Source organism: Parus major, chromosome 2 (assembly GCF_001522545.3).
Source record: "Parus major isolate Abel chromosome 2, Parus_major1.1, whole genome shotgun sequence".
In the NCBI taxonomy this organism is placed as follows: Eukaryota; Metazoa; Chordata; class Aves; order Passeriformes; family Paridae; genus Parus; species Parus major.
In genome coordinates, this window is record NC_031769.1 from 135,348,748 (window position 1) to 135,371,682 (window position 22,935).

Genomic DNA, 22,935 nt, shown 5'->3' on the forward strand with positions numbered 1-22,935 from the left:
TTGAAAAATGTAGTACCTAATACCTATTGAAATAATGGGTCTTACACATTTAGGCTTCTGTCAGTTCCGCTAGGAACTTGCTGGGATCATTAGGTACCTAAATACCCTGAACCAATCTGGCCCATAAGTGACTTGCAGAAAGATTTCTATCTGCAAGCAAGGTAACAGGAATAGTATTCCCTTATGACATTGGTATAAGGAAACATGCATTAAAGATTATAGCACTGCTAGATATTAAAGCATAGGATGGCATCTCAATATGTAAGAGCATTAAAAAATGTCATTACATAATATTAATGGTGCAGTAGTATCTAGAAAACTGCAGACAGTAGTGCTTGGCCTGTACCAGAGATGACACTGCAGAATTAAAGGTGCTTTAAAGACTGCGACAAAAAGGATTAAGTGCATTGAAAAAAAGGTGCGAACACAACTTGAGAGGAGTTGAAAGAATCTCAGAGACGGGAAAACAAAAAGGAAACCAAACTTTCAATCAAGATTTTAAATTATCTGGTATGCTTGCTGTTCTAATCACCTGTACTTTGTACCAATTTACTCACATTCACACATTAGACTAACATTTTAGCTCTTTTCTCCTTTTGTTTTGATGCATTATTTATCTTCCAGATATCCTGTAGTAAGAATGGTATTTTATATTAAAAGCCAATTTACATATGTGTTCAATTTCAAAGCATATCTTTCTCTGCTGGTTTGTTTGCTTGTTCTGAGCTGGCCATCCTCTTTTCTCTATAACTACTGATCAGATCAAAAGAACACTTCAAATGTCCATTGAAACAGGTGAGAATTTAATGCATGGCATTAATAATGGCTGAAGATTTTTCCTGGACTTATTGTACTGGTGAAATAGAACTGTTAATAAACTGTATGATAGAAGATAATAAAAAAATGCAATGCATGAGAGAGTTAAAAATGCCACAAATACTCTTATAACATGACAAACTATGTCTAACCAATCTCTTCTGGATCAATTCCCTTTAGAATGTTTGTTGGAAATATTTTTCCTGTTCTTTTTTCTTCTTACCAGTTTTACTTCATATATAATGCATTTGTATTTTATTAGCACTTCATATCGTATTAGAGGTCTTTTGGACCAGCATTTCTCACAACAGCATCTTTGTGTCACTGTTGCTTTGTCAGTATTTGAAAGTAAGGTTGTTATCCTGAAATAGAGAAATCCACTTTTGGCATGTGAGTAAAACAATTCCATTAGAAATGGGCAACTCTTACTAGGAAAGAGAGCATCTTCTAATGCTCTCTAATGTTCTAATCTAACAAACAATCTCAGTTTTAATAAATCACTTTGAAATAGAGAATACAGTGGGGAAAGAGCACTAAGAAAATTGGACCTGAATCTTAATAATGGCCAAACATATTATATTCCATTAATAGTATAAATTTATGTGACAGTTAATATATTGACAGAGACTGGAAAAACAAGAGCAGTTAAAACCCTCATAATCAACTTGAAAGTTTTTAAAACATACTTCAACATTCACTAACTAGAAATTACTATCAGTTTTTTATATCTAAGCAGCATTATTAAAATCCTTGAAGAAAAAGTTAACTGTCAGAGATTATTAGAAAACCAGTATTCTGTGAAAGATAATGTTTTTTTAATTACATGTCAAAACAGTGACAATATTTACCTGACACCACATGAACTGCAGATTTTAAACTTGCTGTTCCTAATCAATGATAGAGAGAACTTGTATTTTGGAATAAAAATAGCCAAATCACTGGGCAGATAATCTGCCAGGGTGCCACTTCTCCCCTACACAGCTATTTCCCTTCCCATGGCTTCAAACATAAAATGTTTGTGGTTTATAACCATGATTATATGATCACACATTGTAATTCCTTTCTAGCAATGAAAAGGAAATATCTTTATCTTCTATAGTTCTAAGCAATTAGTGATGGATTTACATATGTTTCACTATTCATATCTGTGATGTCTGTTTCGCTATGGACCTGAAAGATTGTGAAGTCAGTGACAGGCCCAATGAACTTTGCAATGCTAAGTACAATGATGTTCAGTAACTGACAGTGAAAGGAATTACACAAAATCCAGAAACAGTGAGGTATGTATGGCAAATGCTGTGAGACACTTTGTTTTAAGGACTTGCCATGGGATCTTTTTTTTTTTTTCCTCAAAAAAAGTGTTCTTACCATATGTAGAAATATATGAGGCAAATAAGAGTTTAGTTAAATAAGTACTTAATTTCATTCTGTAGATAGTTTAGGACTTTGCTAATCTGTCATGTAGAGATAGGAAGCGATGGACAGCATTTTGCTTCAAAGAACATTTTAACTTTTTCTTAGTCCTAACATAGTAAGATTCCATCACTTCGCTTTAGAAATACTAATAACACCTGAGATATTTTTCAGGTAGTGAACTCCAGAATATATAAGTTAAAGAATGTCATAATTACATATTTCTCTATGTTTCAAAAGCTACAACGAAAATGTCCTTTTCAAGGAATAGCATTAACATTTTCTCTATTAGAGGTACAATGTTAATACTATGTACTGCATGTAAACCAGATCATTACCTAAAGGAGTTTGGTCAAGACAAAGAAGAATTAAGGTAGAGTTGAAATCTATTAATTCTTCTGTAATCTTTCTTAGAAAGTCCTTTCCCTGCTGAAGAAAAAAAAAATCAAATAGATCTGCTTTTGCTTTAACTTTGCTGGGTTGAATTGTTTTGCATTGAGATCTACAGATGGCTCCCTGAAGCTGTGATTCCCCATTACATCTCAGCATGTCTGCAGTTCAGACATTGTCAGCAGTGAAAGCACTTGTAACTGTACATAGATTAACTTGCTTTCATTATGTTCCTCCTAGAAAAGTCACCTCCCATTCCCTTATCCCTCAAAGTATGTGTCCCTCAAAGTACAAATTTTTCATACAACACAAAAACAATGCAAGTATGGGCATGAGCCAAAGACACCCATGAAGACTGTATGGTAAGGAAGCCTTTTCTTCTTCTTTTCTGTGGGAGGGGAAAGCATAGGGGCTGCTGCCTAAGGCATTATGAGCCTAGGAAATTTTCTGTAAGTTTTAGGCAAAGTGACAATGATAGGAATATTCAAGCCATCCAAGCATTTCCTATGCAGTGAGAATGTGAAGAGTGGATTTTTTTTTGAATTTTGTATCACTTTTGTCTTAACTTTTCTGACTAGCTTGGTATAAGTCAGTTAAACTTAATTGTGAAGTATTGCTGATGTTCTTACATCATTGTGTAAATTGTGTAATTTAGCACTTATATCCAGGGAGACAATAAAGATGGAAAGAAAAATCTGTTATGTTACGCAATAAAACACTAACGGAAGAATGAAGATAGAATGAACAAACTTCATACAGGCAGAAGAAACTGTCCAAGGAAAATGAGAACTTTAAAGAAGATAATTTGAAAATAATATGATGTTTGTATGCAAATAAGATACTGATGATCTCCCTTTTCTTACAGTATATTCAGTTAATTTGCCACTAGGCAATGTAAAAAGCGATAACAGTGAGCAACTAGAGTAGGGAACCTTAGAATGTTCAAAGGAGATATTCAATCATTTAAGACTCACAGTATAATGTGGTGTGAAATTATTATAATACATTGGGAAACGGCCTAGTTAGCACATCCTAGAGGATGTTCCACTCTGCATGGCTGCTTTGTGCTCTTTGGAGGAGCATCCAATGCTCCCTGCAGGTCTGCCTGCCCCATACAGGTGAGCAGCTAGGCTGTCTCACTGGCAGATAAACCTCCCAGCTGAGCAGAGAAAACAATAGGAAGATACCTAAAAGAATTGTATTGCTTCCTATTAAAGCAATGCTTACATGGAAGTAGCAACTTTTAACCCAAAGGACCACAAAGTGTACAACGAAACTGAAATTCAAATTGTCCTTTAACTGTCCCTACAGAGCAGCATCTCTGGAGTCAGGCCAGAACATGTTGCCCTAAATGCTCTCACAAGGATTGTTTTGCTCTTTCTTCCTTCTTTCTCAGTCCTAACAGGGAAAATCATCCATTGGTTGCAAAATATTTTAATTATGATGAGACAAAAAGATCTCCTAGACTACTTCTCAAATAAGAGCAGAACAACCAACCAACCAAAAAAACTGCCACAATGTTTATAAAGCAAATCAAAAAGTCAATATTTGTGAGCTTGTCTAAGCAGTTTTGATAAACAGGCGCTGACTTGTCTTGGGAAGGAAAAGTAATATATCAAAAGTAAAACCATACTTCGTAATTTAGTTGCAGTTAACTAGCAACGTAGTAAGTGCATTCTCATTAAAGTGCAGAAAGAAGCAACAATTACTTTTGTTTATTATTGTTTCAAATATAGAACTTACTTTCTCAAATTTTTATTTTAGTCTTTGAAATCTGTAGAATGAGAGGCGCTGAGGAATCTTCCCTTTTTTCTTCTATTTTCTGAAATTAAAACTCTTTTTTTTACACACTGCCAGAAATAAATTGAAAAAAAAAAAAAAGGTATGGTGTTACAGAGGACTGAGTTCACAGCCATGAGTGCAAGCAGAAACAGACATTCTCATGGGTATTTTGTACTTGTGTAACAGCAATTCAAGAACCTGCTGCCTCTCAGCTGAAATGGGCTGATGGACTGCAGAAAGTGAATTATTTCAGCCCTTGTAACTGTGTAAGTTTGTTTATACTGTGCTATACCCTGAATAGTAAGAATGGATGAGGAGAAATTTTCAGAAGCTGATATAGATAGCAAGCTCAGAAGGGTGGGACACTGAACAGATGCATGGGTCTAAATAGCCATGGTGATACCTTTGTTAGGCTGTGGTTTTAATTTTTTATGTTTCAGCATTTTATATAAAATTAATCACCCTACTAGTCAGCAGAAAAATGTTTAATTTTAGATGCAAAAACATGGTATGGTATATTAGTGAGCAAAAATTCAGAAATAACCCATATATAAATTCAAATTGAAATTTAATACAATTATGAAAGTGGGGTAATGGCCAGGAAAAAATTAATGTATGAATGAACTTTTACTCTGTCAATTTTGAAAATGTTGCACAGTTTTGTTCCCAGACTATCCAGTAACAGATTCATAGCCTAAATACTAAGACATTAGTAAAGTATCCACTTAAATCTCATTGAAGCAGGTGGAATTCAAGCATTATCTGAAAGTTTATCTGAAAAGAGGTATGTTTGCTTCTCCTAGTGAAAAATCAAATTCCCAGAAACTAGTTCTCAGTTGCCCTCTTAATAGCATGCATTAGTGAAACCCAATGATAGAAATGAAGAAATAATTTGAAGCTTGGAAATAAATCCTTCAATCAAGTTTGATCTCAAATATTGGAAATTTTTTTGTGCTGTCTGCAGTGGATTTGGACCCATGAAATTTCTCAGAGCACTTATAAAACAAACCATTTATTGCTGTTTCCTAATGTGCAGATATGAGATAATATTACTTGCTCTTTTTCACTTTGCTATTTATGTAAGTGAAAAAAATCTTGCAATAATACCCCATGAAAAGGCATATAAAAAGGCTTTTATGAATAATTATTCATGGTTTCCATCTGTTTAAAGTAATTAAAGAAGATGATATTTGACCCACTAACTTCAAGATTTTATTTTTGTTTTTTCTCAAGCAAATTATAGTAGCAATTCCCTTGAAGCCAATTCCTTACACAACTATAAAGAACAGAAGACTTCAAAGTGCATTTTGAACTGGAATATATATATATACTGAATTTTTTTGGCAATGTAGTGTTAAATTGCACACCAAAGTACCTGAAGTTTCACTAACTTCAGATAATGAAGCTGTTTAACAGAGAAATTAACTCATTCCATTTTTCTCCTGATCATTATCTTAAGAATGCTGCTACTTGGTTTGGAACTGTGCATATTGAATTACACTTATATTTACTAATTTTGTATTCATACAAGAAACAAAGCTAATGGAAATTCTGTACTGACAAGGCTCCAAAATAGCAGTTAATGCAGTTTTTGGCAACAGTAAGTCATAGTAACAATCAGGCCAATAAATTCTCTGTGTTTCTGTAACATCAGAGCAATAGATATATCCTCAATCTTCAAGATCACAATCAACTCAACCATTTGCACTGTAACAACAGAGTTTTCTTAGGACCAGATTTAAATGGTTTCTCAAAGGGCTATAAACAACCTCTGCTTCCATTCAATCCAGACATGCATCAAGCCTGTGAATACCTAATTTGCACATAACATTATGTAAAATGATCTCATTATTGTGCTTTTTTAAACAGATTGGACAGAGCTTAGACATAGTTTAATCACACATGACTGGGCATGATACTTTTCTCTTTAATTAAAATAATGTCAAATAGTACCAGAAGTCATAGAATTATTATGTGGTTGCATTAACTATGTTGAATTGTTACCTGTAAAACTCCCCCAAAAATTTTACTGTGAACCTGTACAGAGTTTTCAAAATGCAGGGTGGAACAATCATGAGCAAAAAATGTTGATACTGTCATCTTTTCTTTGCTCTTGGAGAGCAAAAATCTTTTGGCTTGATAGAGGGCATTTTGTGGCAGGTAAATAGGTTGGAAGAAAAGGTACAGGAGAGGGTTTCCTCTAATTTAACACATCTGTGTCTACAGGCCCCAAGAAAAGATGGAGATAGTGAATATGAGAACACCTTTTGAGTCAAGACTTCTCTGTTACATCTCTTTGCTTCCTATCTCTTACTTTGCTGAATGCTGCTACTTACCATGAGGCCAAGACAGAGAAGCAAACACCACTTTTGATGGACCAATGAGCTGAGTCTCAACAAATTATCCTTAAACCAGTCTAATAATTGCACATGTTCAAAAACTTGTCGAGCAATTGTGATAAATACTGAATTCCCTTCCCTTCTTTTCTCTTCTCACATTGAAATGAACAACTGAGCTAGTAAGTATTTAGCAAAATGTTGTACTCTACTACATCTGAAATGTTTCCTTTTTATCCATTTATTTCAAATCTGGGACTTGACTTCATGACTGGTCCAACTGACCCATTTTCACCCTTTGATTTGTTTCATATCTGAGGAAGTTCAAAGCTTTGCACAGCTTTGCACTTTTCTATGTTCTCCTGTGTACTACAGTTGTGTGTATTAATCCTTCATCTTGAACAAGAAATCTTTATGTCAACCTTCAATAACTTATAACTTTTCCAAAACTTTCTATGTAGATTTCTCCAGGCTCTTACTCCTCATCTTGGAAGAGCATATTGCATTGTTTATCTAAAATGTTTCCCTGAAATCTTAATTAAATTGCAGCAATCTTCTTAAGGAGGTAGTTTCCTTATTTTTTTGTAGAGTGCTAAGGAGCATTTCCTACACCAATGCCACTGTGCAATTTGTCACTGAGCACTGAGTAGTCAACACACCTTCTGAAACTGTTACCTCCCCCTAGCAGTTAGAAGCAGCTGCCTTTTAGATTAAATAAATCTATTATTTAATAATTCTCAGAAATGCCCCTCAGAAGATTAGAAAAAGAAGTGTAGAAGGTTATTTAACACACTCTGCTTAGAGAATTTAGATAGCAGACTGTAATTATCCAAATTGGAATTCAGCCAGCAGATGAAGGCTAATAACAATCTTCTGTGAAATATACCATGCAATCTTTCAGGACCAGACATGCCAGCAACATCTCATCTGAAACATGACAGCTGCAAGAGCCCAGTGTCTCTAACATTTTGCTTGGAATAGTAGTTAAGCTCAAATTCTAGAAAGTGCTTCCAACAGAAACAGCACCACTTCCTGCAACACCAGTAATATAATTTTTAGTCAGCTATTAAAGTAATAAATAGTCTCATTGTACCTCAAAAGTACTATGAAAAGTGTCCTGATTCAGAAAATATTTATGGTTCTTCTGTGTAGCAGAGAAGGCAACATACAAGGGCAGCTCATCTGATTTTGGTCTTTGGTTAAAGCTGTCACACCAGAGAAGGGAATTCTGGGTATATGTCCATTCTAATTAGAAAAACTAACCTTTTCAAGTGTAGTCACTTGCAAAAATCTCTTGACAAGGCTTGCCACTGAAAGTTCTTAAAAATAATTTACCACAGGATGGATGGAAAGATCCTTTTATGAACTTAAAGGTGTTAAAATATAAGACACAGGATAGGTGATGATCATTTGCTTAGATGATGAATCAAAAGTGGGGTTGCCGCTTTCAGATTAGTGATAGGATCAGTTTTCCTCACATCTCTATCCTCAACAGACTAAGGAGTATGCAGGGAAATTTGCAAGACTGGAGAGGTTAAGATCTTTTGAGTAATCAAATGATGCACCAATGTCAAGGTATTCCAGAATGTCCTCACAAAATCAATAGGTGTGCAAACGCAGAGTAGGCAAGTTTTAGAGATAATTACGCATACAGGAAAATACAACTAAATGATACCTGACTGATGCTGAACTTGGAACTCAGAGTTTTGACCTCACACAGACACATCACTGAAATTTCTTTGAAATTATTGACTTGATGTCCCATGGCACTTCCACAATCAGGAAGTGTAAGACAAAGAGCATGAAGCCTATCCCCTACAGAAAACACTGATGCACCCCTATTTTGAGCACTGCCCAGAATTCTAATCTCCTTATGTCAAGAAAGGCAGAATGATATTAAAGAAGATACAGAGATGGGCAAATAGCTGCTCTTGAACTGAAGTAGTTTCTTCACAAGCAAAAATTAAAATTCCAGGTCTCTTTTTGGAGAAAGCTGCAGTCTGGAAAGAAAGTATCACAGCAGTATGTTTCTCATTTTCATTCAGGATATTTTCTTTGAGCTTTGTCAGTTGTTGCAGTGGGAACCCTGGAGAAATAGATTGCATTTGACCAGAAAACCACAGAGGCAGAAATACTAGAGGATATTCTGTTTCCTTGAAGGACCACTGTTTTGTGTGGAAGACGTTCTACAGGCACAGCTGTGTGCCCTGGCTGGGGCACAGAGATTGTGTGGGACCAGAGCAAGGCTGGTATGTCTGAGTCACCCACCCTAAGCAATCTCTGCAGAGCAAATACTGGCTAGTTTTTCAGGTGGTTATAGCCTGGACAAACAGGGAAAGATTTTCATGGGGAGAATGAAAAAAAAAAAAAAAAAAAAAAAAGTGAAAAAAAGCTCTTCCAGAGAATCTTAAAGACTCTATTTTAAAGTTGACAGATAGTGGAGTTTCTACATTACAGAATTTGTAAATTAGAGTCCAGACAATGACCTTTATCTTATATTATCCTCTACTTCCTCCGCCATTCCTGCAGAAGAGTATACATATTAGGGAAGTGGAATGATAATTTGGGTATTTTTTGTTGGTTGTGGTTTTTTGCCACATCAAGTCAATAAGAAATTTCATCTATGATAATGCCTTGTTATCATATTAAAAATGATTTACTCTATCTGTTTAGTCATACTTTGCCAGAAAGGTGACTCAAAAAGATTGAAACATGAGGGTTAAATTTTTAAGCATCACTGTCTGCCTTTACATTTGCACAGATAATGCTACATTTTTCAAACTGTTTTTTTGTCACTGCTGCCTCCATAACTGGATGTCTGGAAGAAAATATAGCATTGCTACAGTTCAGTATTTCCAATACAAATTTTCTTTTTTCCTCCTTTCAAGAATTTATATATTTAACTGCATTGTGAAAGATTAGACAGATAAATAAGCTTTCAGCAGAATCACAATACAGGTAATTAAGGGTCTGTCAGCATTTCCATTATGAACTCCATTTAGTATTAAGGGCTTAGCATTTTTCCATCATTTCAGAAATGTCAAGCTGAAAGCTGGCATGCAGATTAGCAGCCTGGATGCAAATTTGTTTACACAAAATATTTAAATCTGCTCAGCTGTTTTAGATTTAGAGATCAGCCAGAAACTTTAAACTCTCAGGGCTTCTCATGTGTTTCTGCCAAATTCTAGACCAAATCAGTTAGGGGGGGAAAAAAAAAAAAAAGATTGGTTAATAATCTGTTGACTCATTGTCTTCTAAAATTTTAATATTATTTACTTTAAGCTTTAAAAAGGATTTTAGATTTTTGGTCATCTTGCAACTGTAGTCTTCCTCCTGCCATCTTTATAAATAAATGACCAATTAGAATAGGATTTGAAAGCTATAATGAAATCTGATATTTACCTTATCATCTGAAACATTTTTTTTTGTCAACTCACTTAACTACCCTTGTAAGACAGTGAACAGAAATGGACTGAAGCCTGTAAGGTTTTTGAGAGTGTCAATAACTTAGCCACCTAGCTCTAATACCATTTCAGGGTACTGGCAAAAAGAATCTAGCAAAAACAAAATCTGGTGGAGTTCAACTGTTACAGCTTTTCAGTTTCATCAATCCAGTCCCATGTAGCATATAAACAGTTTTGTAGAGCTGTCACATCCTAAATAAACTCCTCTGTATTGAAATGAGTATTTTGCTTTTTAGCAACAATCTGCTCTGTTCTGCTAAAAGTCAATGACAAATCTTCACTTCGTTGGGGACAAGCTCTAGAATAATCTGCTGGTAAATATTTCAGTAAGGTTATAATTGAATGGATGATCACTCTTTTTCAAAAGTACACTTCTCACTTGAGAAGTAAGAAGCTTTGAATGGGAAGAGTTAGAGCCACCAAGCAGTGCAAAATAGAAATACTGTTAGGAACATTAACTGAGCCATCAATAGAAATTAAATAAAAAAATAGTATTGTCAAGTAGAAAAGAAAAAAGATTCTAAAATTGAAAAATACAGATATTCAAGTAGATAATGGGCATATTTGTAATACTGATATAAGATAGGAAAAGAGGAAAAATCAAACATACAACTTTTTAAAAGTTCACAATCATACAAGTGTGCCAGAAAAAAAATAGGAGCTTTCCCAGAGCAATCTGTATTAAAAATTAAAATTTTATTGAATTATATAATTAAATATTAATTATAAATTAAAAATAATCTGAATTAAAAGCAAAAAAAAAGTATGATACAGAAGAGAGAGTGCAAATAAATTTTGTACACATGAAGCATGGAGGAAGCAGGTGAGAAGAAACAGTTGATCAAGTGAATATATCCCATATAATATCTGTTTGGCCAGAGGATGTTTACCTACAGGACACTCTGTGCTAGCTTAATAATGCAAAATATTAAAACTTGTAAGAATGAAGAAGACGTTCTTAAGAAAACACCTCAACATTGCAATCCAGTTACGTTTTCAGAAGTGATGATTCAATACTCCTTGTATAGCATACAGTATTCTGAAATAAGCTATCCATTTTCCATGTAGTTGCCTCAGATTTATCATAAATTCCAGGAGTTCACATTTTCTTAGTAATTACAGTGGTTCTGATGAGCAGATTCTCTCCTTAGTTGGTATCTGTGGCACATTCTGACTCTTAGATTTGTGTTAACTCAGCTGTCAATGGATTTCAAAGAGGTGACGAATACAGGAGGCCCCAAAGGGAGTAATTTGGAGCAGTATCTTTCACAAGTCAGATACACAGGAAACTCTCCTGACTTCATTGGAATACACAAAGTCAATGAGAACAAGCGCATAACAGTATCCCTACAAATCTAGCCCTGTTTTACCTTGTGTGATTTTTCCTTTTCTATGTAATTATTTTATTATTCTACAATATTAAGTAGAATTCAGAGTCCCAACAAGTCAGTTGTGGTCATCCCAGAACGATGATATTAATAAAGGATAAAGGAGTAATGTTAGATCTGTAAAATTTCTCTTACCTGTCACATGGACAGTTTAAATCTATACATTAGAGCTTGAAAAACAATAATCAGGTCAACAGGCACAGTATACTGAAGAATGAAAAGAAATATAACTGAAAAACCACTCTTCCAATCTTGCTTTCTTGGAGATGATATAAAACCGAAAGAACTTCCTGAAAAAGTTAGGAAGTCTAATCTATGACTGTAAGGCTGGGAGGATATTTCATTTCCTAGCATATTACCCTTCCATGATTATTACTTTGGGCCGAAAAAGGACTTTACAAATGACATGGAAACTGAAGAGAACTTTCTATATTTTACAGCAGGCTTTATGTTATTGGGACTTCTCCAGCAGTACTTGTGGAGTGGGAAGAGAATTTGGGAAAGGAGCCCAGAAATGCAGAGGAGGCTGAATAAATTCAGAAAAATTACAGGAGCTAGTTGATGAGCTAGATTTGACTGTAGTAAAAATATATGGATAGAGCTTACGAGAATGGTGGGGGTTTTTATGGGTAGTCTAATTTAAAAGTAGCTGAAAATAGTGTAGAAACTCATACATGTTTCAGTGGACTGCAACTGTAGTACGAGAAAGATTTAGGAATTTTGAATCATATCGTTAGGAAAGTTATGGAGGTAGGCATGCAGGAGTCAGCAATGCCATTGAACTAGCTCTATATTGAACATTGATTCTGTTGCACAATTCTGTATCAGTTAAACAGCTTTGCAAATCGTTTGTCAGTACGTTTTCAAACAGACTGTGTCTTATGTGGTTGATTGGTGCAAATTTCCACTGCTGACAGTGCAAATGCCAATATACTTCAACACATAATGTATTCTGAACCACTACAATTATACTGATAAAAACTCTCTAATCAGGTGAGAACTTTTGTGAGCACTATATTGATGCAAAGGTTGCCCTTTTGAGTTATTAAGTATATGTATTTCTTCTCTTGTGTTCATTAAAACTGCCATGTCATGCATAGCACTCAGCACTGCTGGCTTGATGGTCTTTGAGGTCTTTGCCAGCCCACCCAGTTCTGCCATTCTATGCAACAAGCATTGTTGAAGCCAGTAGGAGTCATCTAACTGAAGTGTCAGCACAGACACATCCAAGGGAAATCACGGATGAGAACACAGTCATGAAATAAGCATAATTCTTCTTGATAGAGGACACAATACAGATGCCTGTTACCAGAAGTGCTGGTGTGTCTGTGTTCCTGCACGCCCCTGGAGATGCAAGAAAAAGGCATCTATTACCACAAAGCCAATGGACATGATTATGTGAGGTGGCCAAAGACCTATTCTTCTCTTCCCCCAATCTTTGTTTAACCACATAGGCTTTTCAAAAGTTAGGATTTGGACTTTTGATTTCCACTATATTTCAGTTCTTGTGATTTTGACTCAGCATATTAGGTATCTTTAAACTAAGGCAGTGGCAAATAAAAGAATGTGTTAGAAAATAAATACAATAAAACTAACATGGAAACGTTCTGATTTTTGTGCTTTGGTTTTACTAGCTGATTCAGCATTTTCAAATGTAACTACATACTGGAATATATGATAACCTGATACAAGTAAAACCAAATTGCACTTAAATTGGAATAATTTTAAACTGTAATCTGTTTTCTTAAGTTCTCCTAGTTCCTCTGCAGCCATTAGAAACATTGTGTAAATTCCAAACTGTTTTACTGGAAAACAAAAAAAAAAATATTATGAAATGTCAAAACCAGGTTAAAAAATTGCTGTAATTCACCATATGTCCTGACAAATACAGGACTTTTCTGGGGTTCTAAGGACTTAATACACTTGATATTTTATTAGCGTACTATCATTACACTGAATTCAGTGGAATCATCCTGAGAACTGCTGATGTGATCACCAATGAAATGTCAAAAGAGCATTTTCCGACTGTATCCAAATATATAATTTATTTTCCCTTAATCATAAACAATTTATTTGTGTAATCGTTAGGTTTACAATGCAGTAAGAGTTATGAATAGAGCACTTCTAATTAAAATAACTAGTGTAGATTGTGAAATACATGGCTTCTGTTATAACTAATATTTATGAGTCAAACAAAATATATGTACAGAAAATTGTAATTCAAAACTCAGTATGAAAAGAAACAGGAAAATCTACTTTCAGAGATCTTATTCTGGACTCTCCTTTTGCCTTCAATGGGCTCAAACAACAGTCTAGATGTCCTTTTTATATCATGTTTTATAGCATCTATTTACCTTTGGATCAAAGCTCATACACAGAAGCAAAAATTCAACTTTTAGTATAGGGTTTTAAAATAATATCTTTAATTAGACTAAACCTCAGTTCCCAAATAAAACTGCACAGCAATCAAGAAAGCTAACTACAGTAGCCTGTGAAGTTTTTGTTTTTGATCAGATTAAATAGTAGAGGAAAGGTTTTGTAATTCAAGTAGCTCCATCTCAACACTATGTTTCATGAGAATATCTGTACTTTGCATTTATGTGGTTCATTTTCACTAAGGACTCCAAACAACACTTGCAGGTATCCTCTTGGTGGGCTTCAAAACAGCTCTATGAGGAGATAATGATAGCAGAGGGTTCATTTTAACTGACACTAAATACAGACACCTTGCAGACATGTCAGTCTCTTCAAATGATACCAGTATTTAAATAAACCAGAAAATAGCACAGAAATGTTCGTTTTTTCTATACTTGAACGGTGATTAGAGGTTTTCAATCTAATAAAAACAGTTTATAGAAAGTATATTTGGTTAAAAAATCCCTAAAACAGTAGGAATAAATGTCTGTCAATTCTTAATGTGCCAGGATCAGTTTTTAATTACTGATTTTAGTAACTAGTGTTTTTGCTTTTCAGAAAGCTTTCCTCCTAACAAGTACTCCTAGCTATCAGTACTATCACTCTTCTTTTGTTAAAGTTAAATCAATTATGTATTATAGCAAAGCTTCCTTCTGCAATTGGGAGTACACAATAAATTAAGAGGTAATAGATGACTCAGGAAATACATAAGTTTCAAGATGTTACCTGTGCCTTTGTGAGGTAACAATGCAGTCTGTTGAATTTCTTCATAACAAAATAAAGCATGTGGATATAATTTCTATATGTGTATATATAAATATGTGTAAACATATATTTCCATGTGTAAATATGTGTAAACACATATTTCCATGAAAATTAAATCAAACAAGTTACATGCATAAAGATATTTAAGGCTAATAAGTTACACAAATAGGGGAAACAGGCAGCATAGAATTCAAGGTCAGAAACAGTGATTCAATAGCTGTATTATCTAAGTAATCAACTCAGTAATTTCTGCCTCAAGCCTCCAAACTCTTTCAGTTCTATTGCAAAGATGGTCTGTGTTATTTACGGGCCTTGGGGGATGAGAATTCATCACCCCAGGAATGCTTCTGAGGTTAAGTTACTTACAGTTATTTTCCTTATTTCTATGATACAATGCAAATATGACACATGATGCTATGATGCATTTTGTAGCTTCCAAGGGAAAAGGGGCAGTCCATCTCTCTATATCTGTGCTGGCTGCATCCCATCTTGTTTTTCAACAACAGAGTTCTATGAGAAGACCAACCCTGCAGGAATCCCTTGTTTGCCATTTTCCAATACCCTGGGACGCACCCTTTATGAGTAACACTGTTCCTAAATCTATAAAGTTACCCAACTAAGATTTCAGACCCTGGGAAGGACATGATGAATTCCCACTGTTTACTTCTTTGACATTTACAACAGTACTCAGCATCAGTAATGCTGAAATTATGAAGCCATAGTAAATCTTTCGCGTTCTACGACAACAAAGAAATGCAACAATGATTATAAATCTGCCCAGGAATGGTAAACAACTGAATGTAAACAAGTAAAAATGTAATTGGTGTGTCTGTGTGTATATGTGTATTTTAAATAATCCTCCTTATCGTCCAATATCCTTATCCATTCTACTTCCCAGAAGAAAAGCTGGATATTGGGAAGGAGATCTTCAACATTTTCTAATACTACTAGGCTTTTTTTTAAAAATGTGTGAAAACTGGTGCATTTGATATCACACCTTGTTCTATTTAGGTCTAATATAATTACCAAATATTGTCCCTTGAATTTTAGATAAAGACAAATATTATATTTTTTGTAGATAAATTTTACCATTTCATTGACAAGGAAACATTCTTCTGTAAAGCTGATTGAAAATCTTGTAAGAGTTAAGGATTTTTGCAATAAACTAGCAAGGAAATTACATAAGCAAAATTATGAGGTAATGTTCATAGCCTTGCAATAATTACTTTTATCAGATGTATCTCTGATTTGTGACTTAAATATGGCTTCTTCAAATATCTCGCATAGTAAGAGCTCTCCAAAAATGATAGCAGTTTAAGGAAAAAATCCAGCAGCTTAGACCAAGTTGTGTGTTGTCTGACTGCTCTTTCCTGGAAATTGCTTTGTAGTAGCTGGTAAACTAATTTCCCTCAGAGGCTTTGTTCTATCCCTTCAACCTTACCCATTATTAACCTTAACCAACCTTAACAGAAACAGAGGCTGAATGATACGCATCAGCAAGAAGTTGAAGCTGAGATGTCACAACCCCATGGAATTAGAACTGAAGTTTCTTATTTGTGGAAAAGGGGAAAAAAACCAAACTAATTTTACAGCAGAACATAAAGCCTTTCTTAGTCCTACCATTCCAATTGATCAGATTCTGTAGAACTAAAATTTTATATATAATTTCAATTTCTTTTATAGATGCTTTCCTTATACTGTTTGTCTCAGTATCATAATGATGGACTCACTTGGCCTTGCTTCAGAGGTGCTAAGATGTCCCCCAGACTCTTACTAGAGCCACCTGAAACTGTAAATGCTCAATACCTCTGGAAATCAGACAATGTCTAATACACTATTTTTTAAAAGAAGCTACAATACAAGGCTAACTTACTCTTCATAACATTTTCTCTGAGAAGTTGTTGCAATCAGGAAAACTGAGACATCTCCACAGAACATTTTAAACTTTTTCTTTAAAAATTTCTCTGAACAAATATGTGCTTTTCCTTCTTGTTAATAGATGCATGTGCATTCGATGGTTTCAGATCTCAATTTTTGTGTGTAGACCTTCACAGCATGTCAACAACAACCAATATTATCACAAATGTTCATACAAGCCAGTGCTTTCAGCCAGATGAATAGCATAAAGAATGAAGAATGTTTTATATGAATGCTATGGTATGGAACTGGGAAGGAAGGGAAGGCAAGGCAAGTTAAAGGAAAAAGGCAGCAGAATAAAAGAGAATGGACAAATGAGAGGAACACAGGCCAATCTATGCCTTTCCAAATGTAATGTTTCAAAAGCAGCCTGTATCTTAGGAGACCCAAAGCTGTTGACTGCTGAAATCAAAGACATGCTAGTCACTCTACTTGCTGTGCTTCCATCTTTCACTAGACTGCTGCTAATTGTGATGACTGGATATAAAGGGCACTAAGCTAGATGGGCAATTATCCTGCTAGACTTGTTGCTCAAAAACATCCCACCCCCTCCCCCCAGTACAAACAAACAAACAAAAACCACAGGTAGACTACAAGCTTGTGCTATGTTTCTGCACAAGAGTCTTGGAAAATGAGGAATTTTAAAGCACATCCACAGAATTCTTTAGGTCTCATACACTGATGCTTGCAAATTGAGATGCTGATAATGGAGTTGAAACTACAGCCTGTGCCTGTCCATCCTTTATGGCTGCCTGAAGTGCTTAGCCTCTCGTAGAGGAACGGGTTGGTTGTGCTTAGGGAATGAGGGGCTATTTCTGCGTGTCAGCCAAGCAGAGCAACCAGCCGACCACACAGTGCTGCTGCCTTACACTTGTCAACCAAAGACGTGCAGGAGTGGCCGACATGAAGTAAGCAAAATCAAAGGACGGAAGACTGTGTCAGAAGGACTGTCCGGAGGTGCGGACACCTCAGGCGGCTGCGGGGGCCGGTGCCGGTGCCGGTGCCGGGTGGAGGCTGCCGGCGGGCCGCCGCTCCGAGCCGGCTCCGCCTTGAGACTGCTGCCTCTCACAATGAAAAAGGGGAAAGCGAAGGTGATGCTCTCCTGTGCCCCTTGCCAGTCCGGAGTGGCACCGGCAGGGAAAGGAGAAATGTGCCCTGCTGGTGCTGCTGGGAGGGGCCGTGTGCTTCTTCACTGCTGCCCTGCGGGAGAGGAGGCGCAGGAGCCGAGCGCTAAGCGGGGGCACAGTCGTGCCGTGTTTTAGCCCTGAGAAAGGCGGGGTGAGAGAGGGTAACTTTGCCTGCAGCCCTGAAGAACTGCATAGCTTGAAAAAAACGGTGAGTGGCGGTGCCAGCCCGCTGAGCACAGCCAGCCCTGTGTCACCTGCGGGGGTTTACGGCAAAGAGGCACCCTAGAGGAGTGGGAGGGTGCGGAGGAGTTGGAAAGGAAGGACGACGCTGTCCTTGCTCCAGTCAGTGTCCCTGCCCCCCTGGATGAGTACATACACACAGACACACGAACTAACACGCATACATATGCACAGAAAGATGCAGCATCGACCATCTGGATATGAGGAAACCTGAACCTGCTGTTACTCTCCCGACCATTCCCGCTTCGGGGACAGAGCCAGCACCTCACTGCGCTCACCCGCGCCCCACTGAGGAAAGCCATCCACCAGTAATCCCATACCCATCGTCAGGAACGCCATAAATCAAGTGACTGGGAAGGAAGCGGTGGGGAGGGGCTGGCAGAGTATGAAGGGACTGGGATTGAGGTTGGAATGAGGGAAAAGGGGGATTGCAGAGGTGGCTAAAAGAAGCAGGGCACGCTTTGTCCCTGCTAAATACTCCCACATGCCAGGTACCTATCACTGGAAATGGAAATGCTTTTCATTTTCTCATCACTTCTCCTGTCAATGAGCCGTTTAAAATCTCAGTGCTTCATCTCCCTTTCATTTTGAAAGCTGCCCTTGTTCCGCTTGTCACCACTGCAAGAGGGGAACAGAGGAACAGCAGCGGCAAAGCTTCATTTTAGCCAGGCAGACAAAAGTCGACCTTGGTGCTCTCTCTCTCTCCAAGGGACAGCCAAGTAGAAGAGATGGAGGAGTATTGTAGAATCTGGTAATTTTGCTTGATTTCCTCTCTGATTTGTCTCCACTAACAGATCAAAACCTTGTTTGTTTGTTTGTTTGTTTGTTTGTTTTTTGGAAGAGGGTGGTGCCAAACCGAAGGCATGCAAGTATCTGTGATTTCTCTCCTAAATCCCAGAAGACAAAGCTCACTGATGCTGCCTAATTTTTTTTTTTTCCTATTTTATGCCCTCCTTCTCCCTTTCTGTAAGGGAGTTAGACAGTGGAGTTTTCCATTCCCTACTCCCCCAAACTTGGTTTGTATCTTCCTTGCCTCAATGGTACTTTTCATTTCTCCCCTGGTGTGAGAGGAGGGAGCTTTCCTGGGTGTCTCGTTCTTCTAAAGGGAAGAGCACAGGATTCATCATCCCCTGTAAATGAGCAGGAATCGCTCTGCTTGGCCCTTCCTAAAGGCTGGATCATGGATGTGTTTGTTTATTTTAATGCCTTTTGTGCCTTTCAGTTTTCAGTGGTATAATTTCTTTGCTTTTTTACTCCATGCTTATTGAAGGAAGATTTTGGTGGAGATGGTTCCATGGCATAATGGGATCTCGTGTAAGCAAGATTTTCATTGAAAAAGGAACAATTCCTCTTTACTTAGCTCTTCATATCACCCCTTCCTCAGCAGTTCTGGCAATTTCCTTTCTTCCACCTTCTCCTGCTTTCTTCTCCCTTCTCTAACCCCTTTCAAGTACTGTTGAAAGTTCCAAAGAGGCATGAATTTATAAATAAACATGAAGGATTTGTTTTGTTTATATTAATATATCCAAAGAAAGCCTAATTATTCAGCTATGAACATGGCTCCTTAAACATCCTGGGATAGTTTAACACCTGTAATGATGGGAGAGCTGTGGATCAAGACTGGGGGAATGGTGACAGGACAATGACAAAAATAGGAAAAGACTGAAAGGCAGGTATCAAGCAAAGCTGTGGAAGTGGTCTGGATGACAGGAATGACAGCAACAGTTTGGATATTATGATGTGCTGGACTGTTCAGTAGAAGTGTTTAAGCAAGGAAGGGTATGGGCTAGAGCTTGCAGAGATGGGGTGTGGTAAAAAGTCTTTGCCAGGCAATGGTAGAGCAGATGTAGGTTCTGAGGAATCGTCTTGCTCCCAACATCTGGAATGTTTTATGTGGGCAGGTATTCATTCATCGTTTGCCTCTGCTTTCTGGGGGCAGGAGCTGTGTTGACACAATGGGAATGCAAATCGAAGTAAAATGCTTTCATTCACGGGAGTGGAGAGAGAATTAATATAAATGCCCAGAATAGATGCAGTGCTGCAGTGAGTGTCAGCCAGCTCTGTAAAGCTCGGCTGCCTAAAGGAACCCGCATCCAGAATGTATAATCTCACCCCCTGGGTCGGCAGTTTCTGGGAGAACCGCCCCAGTCCAAAGGAAGTCTACTTCCTTTGGGAACTGCCAGGGTCGGCACGGGGGGAAGCTTAGGCCTTGGCAGTGGGAAGAAGGAGAAACAGCCAGTCTTGAAAAGCCCATTTTCTCCTTGTTTCTTGGGCTTTTCTGGTGCTTCATCCCAGCTTTTTCCCGCTGTGCCCATCGTTTTTTCCTTACCCCACCCCCAAGGGCAAGCGGCGACTCTCAACAGGTGCTGGGGAAGCCGCTCCGCTGCGTCCCTCGGTCGGATGCTGCCGCCCCGCGACTCTCGCTCGCCAAGCAGCTGCCTCGGAGCCGCGCCGGAGCCCCGCTCGCCCCCGCACCGCGCCCGCGGGGCCCCGCGCAGCGCACGGCGCGCCTGGCCCGCATCCAGCCCGGGGCTGGCGAGCCCTGCCATCCGGCACCGAGAACGCGCTAATGGCAGAGGGAACCAGGGAAAAGAAATGCCCCCAAAGGCCCGGGTCGGTGCTGATAGCAAATCGTCTCCAGACCGGGGCAGAGCGCCGGGAGCGGCTCCTTTCATTAGATGCAAACAGAAAAAAGGCTCCCTTTAATAACAATGTGCTTAAACGTCGTAGGCAAGCCCCTTCCCCTTGGATACCCCGCGTCAGGATAACGCGGGATGAGGTAAAAGCCCTCCAGACCCTCCCCGTGAAACGCGAATTGTCTTTTTCAACGCGATGCAAAGGGGGGGAAAAGCAGCTGCAAAGCTGTACAATAAACTGTTTCATCCAAGCCAGCGCCAGCTCAGGAAGGCACGCCTTTGAATACCACCCCCACAAGACACCTCCTTCCCACCCGTGCAGGCAACCTCTGTAGGCGATAACCAAGTCTAAAAACTCGGAGAGGATCGATAATGTCTACTAAATATTCTGAGAGTGTATGAGTGTGGCGGGGAGGAGGGATGAGGATAAGGATAAAAAGGGTGATTAATCGGATATTAATCACTGGCCACAAACAAGGGGAGATTATTTCGGGTAAGCAGCCGACTGTGGGGAGTAGCAGAATAGATCCTTTTACTGAAGGCACGCGTGATGGGATCGGCACTTCACTGTTTAGCGATGCCTGTGTAATTCTGCAGGTGCACATTATTCAAGCCACATATTTCTTCTTTTCTCTGTGTGTAGCATTTCCCTTAACTGTCTGCAAGCACAGACTTAGTGGAGATATTTATGCCGCTAACTAGACATTTCCTTTCTGCTCTCCTTTCATGAACATAGAAGCAAAAAGAAAGCAAAATAGCCCCTGCCATAGAGGAAAAAAAAAAAAGAAAAAAAGAAAAAAAAAGAAAGAAAAGAGAGAGAGACAAAATCCATCACCCAAACTCCCTCATATACATCAGAGAAAAGGGACCAAGGGAGGGAAGGGAAAAGGTGTCGATCTTTGCACCCAGCGATAGACCATGCTTTCAAGGCTGAATTACCAACGCACCTTTCCGCCAGCCTGGGAGCCCTGAATGCGTACAGACAGCTGAGCGTGAAGCGCATTTCGGGCTGTGAGACGGCTACGCGAACGCCGGGCTCCTCCGGAACTTTCCCCACGCAACGGGTTAAACTAATAAGTGCATCGATACAGGCATTCCCGCAAAGATCCCGCTGCTCGACCGAAAACCAGAATTGTAGGTAATCCCCCCCCACACACACACTAACATCATCGTCACCTTAAAAAAGTGAACCAGTGGGATTTGTTTGAATATACACTAGTTAGAGGCTATACGAACCAACTCACGTCTCCGTTTCAGCATACTGCAAGAATATTTATTGAGCCCCAGCTCAGTCACTGCATTGAACGCCAGCTCTGGCAAGCAAATACATTTCCTATCTCCAAAGAGAGCTCTGAATCAACTCCTTCTTTCCTCCCCGCTTTAGCGATCATTTATATATTTCCAGTGCAAAGTACCAAGGGCAAAAATCTAAAATAAGAGATAAATATATTTTGAAACACACCTTGGTACAAGGCGAGAGCTTGCAACGCCCTGACAGAAAGCAAATGGACCCCTAAAAATATATCACTCAAATACTACCCTACCTTTCACACACGAAACCATCAATAAAAAGACGAGGTTCCAAAATGTAAATCCACTTTTAATCTCCATTTTCTTCATCAGGATGAAGTCCAGCCGGCCACATTTAGTACATCCCCTTTCCCAAAAGTCTGCTAATTTCGATTCCTTTGCACGGATTTCCCCTCTGCAGATCCCTTTCATATTATTCTTGAGAGCTCCTAATTCCTATTCCTCGGCCAGGCGCAGCGGAGTTGTTGCTGTTGATGGTGCGCGGTCACAGCTCGGAGTGAATGGTGTTTCTGGGATACCACAGCAACCTTGACGAGGACTCAACCATCTCTCCAACGGGGGCACAAAGTCTCAGCTACTCTCGATCGTGTCTTTTCCTCCCCCCCACCCCCCCCGCTACCCCAACTCCCTGCACAGCCGAAACCCACCACAATCCTTCCTCCTCACAGCATCCACCGGGAGCCACGGGAGAGCACCTCTACGCTCAGACGCTCTCTCCAATAAACTCCAAACACTGTTTGCAATCGACACTCTCCCCCCACCCCCTCGTTCCCTCAAGAGGATCAGTTCTGCCTGGGAGAACGGCTCGGGAGATAACGGAGTGGCGGGGTCCCCCCGCCGCCCGCAGGAGCCCGGGGCGGCCGGCGCGGCGGGGCTCGCCCATCCCGCCGCCGCTCGCGGCAGCGATCACAGCCTCGTTATTAACCACGCACGTG

The 22,935-nt window shown here is 38.7% G+C and overlaps 1 protein-coding gene across 3 annotated transcripts in view; it reads right to left on the minus strand.

The window, feature by feature from the left end:
* CSMD3 (CUB and Sushi multiple domains 3) overlaps positions 1-22,580 on the minus strand; it is a 569,626-nt gene extending 547,046 nt beyond the window's left edge. For all 3 annotated transcript variants that reach the window (XM_015619103.1, XM_015619106.1, XM_015619105.1), the window contains exon 1: positions 22,234-22,580. In XM_015619103.1, coding sequence (XP_015474589.1) covers positions 22,234-22,411 — 178 coding nt within the window. In that variant the 5' untranslated portion in view covers positions 22,412-22,580. The remainder of the gene's footprint in view (positions 1-22,233) is intronic.
* Between the last annotated feature and the right edge of the window lie 355 nt (positions 22,581-22,935).